The sequence below is a fragment of the Trachymyrmex septentrionalis genome, unplaced genomic scaffold (genome assembly GCF_001594115.1).
Source record: "Trachymyrmex septentrionalis isolate Tsep2-gDNA-1 unplaced genomic scaffold, Tsep1.0 scaffold66, whole genome shotgun sequence".
Taxonomy (NCBI): Eukaryota; Metazoa; Arthropoda; class Insecta; order Hymenoptera; family Formicidae; genus Trachymyrmex; species Trachymyrmex septentrionalis.
In genome coordinates, this window is record NW_017305843.1 from 774527 (window position 1) to 782859 (window position 8333).

The window sequence follows — 8333 nt, forward strand, 5'->3', positions numbered from 1 at the left end:
CGATCAACTTGCAACTAATGTAGAACCAGCTTTATAGAACCCGTCCTTTTTAGCTAAACTTTTTGCACGGTTTAGCTTTTCTCTTTTCTCTCCAACATGGAGAGAAAAGGAAGTGCAACTTTACCTAAAAAGAACAGACCTTATGATTTCATTGACAGTGTCAGAAAATGGATGTAGCCACGTAGTACCGATAACGAAAATTAACGTATTGGCGCTAGTGTTCTGACAATTTCGACCATGGATGATGTCACGAGAAACGTCGACTTGATCTCTCTCAGGTTTCTCCAGTTCTGGCACTTCTGATTCTGGCTTTTGATACTGACTTGGCACTGTTGGCAGTTTTGCCTTCATCACTGCCGTTACCTGCGCCTGGCGCTCTTACGGTTTACGCGTCATTGTGTTTTCACGCGACTTTTCGCGATCATCTCGTATAATTGTAAGCCATTCTAAGCAGACTGTGAACATTTACACGTGAAATGTCATGACGCGATGATGACGCACCGACATCGTCGTGCCAATTCCTGCTCGCCGCGGATTTTCCGCGTATACGACTCGCTAGATCGCAGAACCTCTGATTAATGTTGGCGATCCCTGTTCGTGAAAGCAAATCGAAGCGGTGTGATTCCTCACTGCGTCGCTTAAATGGTATGTTCACCAGTTTCTCTTTGTTTCCCTCGCATGTCATGTGTCATTGATATCTGACGCCAGTCGAGTGGGCTGATACCGTGCGTAATCATGATGTTCGGGATGGTACGGAACGATCATCGTAACAATCGGATACGTATTGAGATGTATCAAGGTATCCGATGGTATTCGAGAGAAATCTGGAGAAAATCACGTGATCGTTCCGAATACCTTGCTGTAATTCATCACGGAGTAAAGCTGTTTTATTAATTTCTTATGGCAGATTTTCAGTGTTTTGCGTGGGTATGTTGTATGCACACAGATTCAATTGTCAAATCGCTAAGGGATAGATTCTCTGAAAGCTTTAATAACTTATAAGGAATGCAGTAACGCTGACTGTATTTCTTTCAGTCGAGACTGCACGATTTTTTTTATTTTAAAAATTGCTATTATACAAATGAGTTTGATAATTATGTTTAATGTAATATTTAGAAATATATATATATATAATGATATGATTCTTTTTTCTTTTTGAAAATGATTTTTCTAAATTATTATATTTCCTTTTTTTGTTAACTGTATAATTGAATCTCTGTTTATTTATATGTATATGTACATACATATTTATGAACTGTAATTTTTCTTTTGAAACAGAATTGATAAACATGAAAATTTTTTTAGTTGCTTTTATGGAAAAGTAAATATTTTTGTTTAGTATATTTTAAAATATTATTTTTGTAAATATTTAAAGAAACTAAAATCAAATTGGAAGGTGTAATTTTTTTTTTTTAATATAGAACATATTTGACATTTAAATACAAAATATATATGATATTTAAATAATATGATATTTATATTTAAATGAGAAATAACTTTTGTGTTATATCATCTTAAATCAAATTTAGAACAAATTTTAGAGAAAATTTTAATAAAAATTACAATTGCTTCATAAATATCCAATATTTGAATACTTTATATTTGAATACTTAAATATCTAATTTGATATATTAACATCTAAAACATATAAAACATATATACATTTATGTAAATAATAGTTCTAATATAGATCTCATGTTATTATAATAATGATACAATTTTCTATATTATTAATTAAAAAATACAGCAAACTTGTGAAACATTAAGATTCTTTCCGAGACTGTTGATTTTGATGTATTTCTTAAAATGTTATTTGTCCTAGGCTTTGCGTATTATGTCAGCAATAGTGCCAAATACGCATAATGTAGTAGATCATGCAACTGAGAAGGAAAAATTATTAGAAGATGTATTAGTGTCTGCAAAAGAATGCCACGTCAGGTTTGGTGGACGTGCAGAATTAGCTACAGAATCAGAAGCATGTATTGCAAAGCTCTGCCATATATTTGAACTAATTTTTAGTCATGGGTTAAAGACAAATTATATAGAAAAAATTAATTCAGCGTTTAGGTAATTTTTACACTATTGTAATGCATTTTATATATATTTATCTTTTTTCTCCCATTTCCTGTATGAGCATATACAAGGTCATAAAACAGACATGCTTTATGGCGTTATCTATCATATGACTCATCAGATGATAAATGTGGATGGAGTTTTTTCCTATTGATAAATTTATAGCATGAATAATTTAAAAAAAACACAAGCGATCATAATTACTTTAAATCACGATATCACCTAAGAATATGTCGGATTAACAGAAATATTTTTGTTTATAGACATGTATCTGATTTGGTTTCTGGTAGTAATACGAAACCTGGCAATGCAGCAGATATAGCATTCTGGCCATGCATAAAGGATCAACTTACTTGGCACGAGCAGGAACGTTTTAGTATGTTAAGAAAAGTTCATACGGATTATGGTCGAGGCAGAGCATGGCTGAGAGCTGTCTTAAACGAAAGATCTCTAGAACGGCACTTACATACCATTATAAATCCTAACACATTGTCACCTTTTTATGAAGAATGGGCCTTTTTACTTGATCAAGAAAAAAGTTCTGTGTTACCTAATGTAGCTGCAGGTATTTTTTCTTAAATAGTACTTTACCGTATTCTTATCGAAAAATATTAAATTAATCTTATCATGCATATGTGTATTTATTAGGTCTTGGTACCATTTTATTTGCGATAAGAACAGACAATGAGGAACTTGATGACCTAAATGGAAGAGGAATAGATAGAAATAGATACGCGCAATCAGAACCAATTATTTCTACAGTAATACCAGGTATATATTAAATATAGACACTATATTGGGGTAGAATATATTTCTCACATCTATTAAAAATTACATAATTCATAACTCATAAAGTTATAAAATTTATTTATAATGTTTGTAATTTTACATAACATTCTAATTTTGATTAATAACGGTTACTTACTTTGTAACTTTTCATTTTTTAAATTTCTTAATATCAAAATTTTGTTTAAAAAATTTTAATTTGTAATTATTTCTTTAAAACGAACTTAAATTAATAAAGTGAAAAAATTAATTTTTTATATCAATACCTAAAAGAAAAAAATTTAAAGCTATTGTAGCGTAATTGTTAATATTGAGTTATTAAACATTATGCTAATTATTCAACAGAATCACTCCCGTCTGAACAAGAAAAGCGAAAAAAAAAAGTGCAAACTCGCATAATTTCTTTTGATGATCATGAGGAAGAAGAACGCAGGGAAATTGCAACTTCTATTAGCGCACCACCAACATGCCCTAGTTCTCCTACGATAACGCCAACAAAAGATTCTACTTCCCCATGTTTATCAGATTGCCAACCTCAAATGGATTCTAATGACAGCACAACGATCAATACAAAACTTCCGGACTGGGAACAATGGTAAATATCTTGCACAATAACTAATACAATAACAGATACAAAAAATGATTTTTTCATAAAAATCTTCTAATGTCTAGTGAATCTTTTGAAGAGGAGAAAATATTAACTCCTGTAATGGATACTGGAAATTTGGGTGGCCTTGTACCTGTTTCATCACTTGATCAAACATTAGATGATATGTTAATTAGTCTGCCAAATTACTTAGACGTAAGTTTACATTTTATTTATTTTTAACGAAAGAGAGTTAATTTTTTTAATTATTGTGAACGTTTAACAATTAAAGCAGATTTATGAACATATGTAAATATTTATAATAGAAATTTATATTAAAAGCAAGATAGTTGATACAAAACAGGCATATTTTTTAATTTTATTTTTATTTAGGATTCATCAGAAGTAACAGAACCTGCATTGGAAGCAACAGAACCATTAGTTGGTTTAGATTTCCATATAGATCCAGAAAATTTAGATATAGATACATTACGTGTAAGGCTTTTAGCTATGACGGAAGTGCTGGAACAAGCTAGGGAAGATGCTATAACAAGCAGATTGCAATTAGCTCGTTTCCAGAGGCAACATCAACATTATTTAGAAAGGCATGAATTACAGTTGCAAACATTGAACAGGTAATTATGATTGTTTACATGACTTATTAATAATCATAAGCTTGAAGTCCACTTGGCGCTATAAATGCTTCAAAGTATTTTTTGATAAGTCAGTAAAATTTTTTCTTCCGATTGGTTAATTAAATCCTTCGAAGCATTTATAACGCCAAGTAGACCGCATCCATTATGCATATGTATATGTATATATAGGATATCTAACATTAGATGGAAAATGGTTTATAGACAGGTAAAGCGGACTAAACTGTTTGTGAATCGATTCCTCTACTATTTTATAATTTTTACAATTAATTAACTAGTAATCACTAAGGGATTGCGCACAATCAAAAGAATAGGGAACATAGGATAGAGAATAAGAATTTCAACCTATCATTTACTATGGAATACACAGTTTCTGATAGCTTGAAATTCTTATTCTCTGTTTTCTGTTTTTTAATCCTTTGATTGTGTACAGTCCCTCAAATTCGTATGCTTGTATTTGACGATAGGCCGGGTGGATACGCGCTTATTCGGTGATTTTTAATGATTACTACTTAACTAATTGCGAAAATTGCAAAATAATAGAGGATTTTTCAACTCACTTTAGTCCACTCTACTTGCCTATAAACGGCCTTTTATCTAATATTAGATACCTTGTGTTACACGTATACACAGACTGAATCGTGTAATTTAATTATTTTAATTACTTTTATAATAAAGATGATATTGTTTTTGTCCTTAAAAAGAAACAGCGATCAATAAAAATATATTATAATTTGTAGAGTTATTTAAATTGAATTATTGAATAAAAGAAGAAAGTTATAATTAAAACCAAGTGATTTATTCTATTTGTAAATAGACATTGGTACATAATATAATTTGTTATACTTAATAGTAATTATTGATACATTTAGGCTACGTTCGGGGAGTGCGTTATCAGTGCTATTGTGTTATTTTATCTTTATCGTTTATTACACATGAAATAAGGATAAAATTATGTAATACTGATAATAATACGTCCCTCAAACGCAATCTTAATAGTATAATTTATATTGATTTGATTTACTTTTAATTGTACAGAGAGAATGAACTCTTACGACAGCAACTGCGTAAGTATGTCACTGCTGTTCAGATGTTAAGACGAGATTCTAATTCCACAACAGTATCCGAGGAAGATCCATCGTTGGACTATCACAATGAGGCGCGACAATATGAAGAAAAGTTAATACAAGTTGCAGATATGCATGCCGAGTTAATGGAATTTAATGCTAGATTGACAATGCAATTGACAAACAGGTATTGTATTAATACAAAGCGCAAATAATCTTGTAATATTTTTCTATACTGTTCAAATTTTATACAGAGATAGATTAGTAAAAATGCTGCAAATGGAATTGGAATGTCTCCGAGGACCGTTAAACGAGGACGATTTACCTGCAGAGCCACCATGTCTTATTCACATATGGATTCCATCGGTGTTTCTTACAGGACAGTCATCTGACATTCATCATGTTTATCAAGTATGATCGTCTTTTGTGTTCTAAAATCTTTTCACTAAAGTGATTCCTGTGTAATTTGCGTATTTATTTTGTTAACATAGATTTACGTACGCATAAGAGATATAGAGTGGAACATTTACCGGCGATATGCTCAATTTTATGCGCTTTATAGAGAGCTAAAGAAACACGATACTATTGTTACAACTTTCGAATTTCCACCAAAAAAAACGATAGGAAATAAGGTAAGTTGTAGATATATTGAAACATAAATTCGTAATATAAGTAATAGCAAAAATATTTAGATGTAACAAGTGATTATTAATGACTTAGGATGCGAAATTTGTGGAAGAACGACGGCAAAAACTGCAGCAATGGTTACGGCGTGTCGTTGGACGCATAGCGCAATGTTCACCTGTATTTGCGTGTAGGCCAAACAGACAGACGCTCGTGTCTCTGATGCCTTTCTTTGGGTAATTTATTTAAGAATCTATAAGAATCATTTTTGATGAATCAGTGCTGTCCAATAATGGCACGAATAATTCAACTTATTGGACAACACTGCTATAAATTTAAAAAAAATTTCTTATAAATATAACTGTATAGTTACTGAATTTAGCGCTAAGTATAACTATTTATATTTAACGCTAAGTACAATTAAGTATATGATTTTCGCGTTTATCTGAAAAATGATATATATCAGAATTTGTCACTTTTAGTGCAAAGATGGATCACTGATTCAGATTATCAAAAAATTCTTAAAAAAAAGATCATCTTTTTCAGTATATTTTTATATTTTTGCCAAAATATTATCATCAGTTTTATTTTCAGTGATATTCCTAATGCTGAGGAATCGAGGAAAAATAATTCTGCAAGAAATACTTTTTCTTCCTCCCCTCAATATATGGGTTTATAATCATGACAATTTTTATAGCCAATTTGTACATAATGAGAAAGAAATCTTAATTTAATTGCGTCAGACAAGTATATCTTGTTATATACAATATACACTGTTGATGATGAAGCAAATAAGTATTGTTGCATGTATCTATGTAAATAAGAATATATCTATGCACATGTGACAATATATGATGCTCAGCATGTGTATGAGATTAATATGTAGCAAAAAATGATTAAAAGCTGGTCTTTTCTATGCAAATAAGATTTATATTTTTTTAATATTTTACAAAAAAATTATTATCCTAATCTGAAATCCTATGAATTTGATTACACAGAAGAAAGTTTATAGATCATAAATTACATTATTTTTATTATATTCAACGCAATATTAATAGTGTTTTATATGATCTATGAATCCCAATAATTAAATATAATTATATGCTATAAAAAATAGTAATAAAACAAATTAATGTTTGCTCAAATATAAATTATGTATATATAAAAGCATTAAAAATACATATACATATATATACCAATTGTTGAATGAAGTATAAATTTATTCAGATATATATCATAACTTTTTTTTAAGAATGAAGGAAATAACTATCTAATAAGTAATATATGAATTCTCTTATTCATATAATTGAAACATAAATAAATTGTTATCTATAATAAACAAGTATAATGTGTATCAAATGACAAGATATCGTTTTCTAAAAAGTTTATTTATGTAAGGCGTCTTAATAGTAATATAAAAAGGTACATTTTTTCATTTATCCTTTATGACAAAAATAAAGGTGCATATTGTTATTGGAATAAGTACATATAATATTATGCCGGTAAATCAGAGTACAACTAATCGCGCATATAAAAACATGAATTTTAATAACTTAGATAAGATATTCTCACTATGGAGAGGTAAGATAATAAGAGGACTCATGAGATCAAGGATATTAAAAAAAAATAAGTGTATCTCGAAATAAATCTGCGCAAAACGCAAGTAGCACTTTCGGCTCATTTAAACAACAATCCATTTTTTACAATATATTTGTACTAGGCAACACTTTGGCTGTGCTCACCTTTCCATATTGAGAGAAGTTCTTTCTTCCTTAATAGCATGGTACGCTTAGAGTTACAAATATACTTGTTATTATTAACGTTTTTTTTCTTTTTTCCTATAAACGAATAAAGATCATTAATAATTATATCATTTCATGAAGCCATCACGCCAACAGTCGATGTGTTTATATCAATGGCCAAACGAAATATCATGAGTTTAAATTACATTTTACATTACAATCGCAATATTATAATTATATTCATAAACATCATTATTAAATCATGTCATTTTCTTAAATAGCTATAAAAAAAATGACAATTAAAATTTTTAATTTTAAATAAATCATACAAGGTATTTAATATAGATATACAAGGTATTTAATGTAGATATTAAAAAGCACAAAATTGTATCTAATATTTTCAATGCTAACTTTGTTTTATATATTTTTATACAAATCCTGAATACACATTTGTAATAATTGATAAATATATTGAAATATTATTAAAACTGCAAAAACAGATATTTAACAAACTATATTATATCGGATGAAATAGTAATATTGAAATTTATTTATGAGATTATGAAGCCAATAAATCATTTGATAACGAACAAGAATATGCAATTGTTTCAGAATGAGATGTGTGTGTGTGTGTGTGTGTGTGTTTTCTTGTTAAAAATTGAAATAAATTTTTTTAATAAATATATGCGAAGCAAAATTATTATTTAATATCAATTTTCATATTTCAAAAATATATATATCGATCCTGGAACATTTTTATTTAAGAAAAATTAACGAATTACTAAGTAACAACTAATTATTG

General features: G+C 29.1%; 1 protein-coding gene across 2 annotated transcripts; it reads left to right on the forward strand.

The window, feature by feature from the left end:
- Positions 1-251: 251 nt before the first annotated feature.
- On the forward strand, positions 252-6715 carry LOC108753138 (sorting nexin-29). Of its 2 annotated transcripts, XM_018494479.1 has the most exons (12): positions 252-645; positions 1823-2067; positions 2337-2638; positions 2722-2844; positions 3205-3454; positions 3532-3661; positions 3839-4080; positions 5137-5352; positions 5420-5576; positions 5657-5797; positions 5886-6025; positions 6384-6715. In XM_018494479.1, the coding sequence occupies exons 1-12, from the start codon at positions 643-645 to the stop codon at positions 6466-6468; spliced, it is 2034 nt and encodes a 677-aa protein (XP_018349981.1). In that variant the 5' UTR covers positions 252-642; the 3' UTR covers positions 6469-6715. The 2 variants fall into 2 exon arrangements, with proteins under 2 accessions (XP_018349981.1, XP_018349982.1); XM_018494480.1 differs by lacking the exon at positions 1823-2067 and having other exon boundaries at positions 253-645; positions 6384-6714.
- The last annotated feature ends 1618 nt before the right edge of the window (positions 6716-8333 follow it).

Excerpts from the sequence above, each read along its gene's own strand:
- LOC108753138 (XM_018494479.1), top strand. Across the intron at positions 5,577-5,656 it reads ACATTCATCATGTTTATCAA|ATTTACGTACGCATAAGAGA; the intron begins GTATGATCGTCT and ends TTGTTAACATAG. Across the intron at positions 5,798-5,885 it reads AAAAAACGATAGGAAATAAG|GATGCGAAATTTGTGGAAGA; the intron begins GTAAGTTGTAGA and ends TTAATGACTTAG.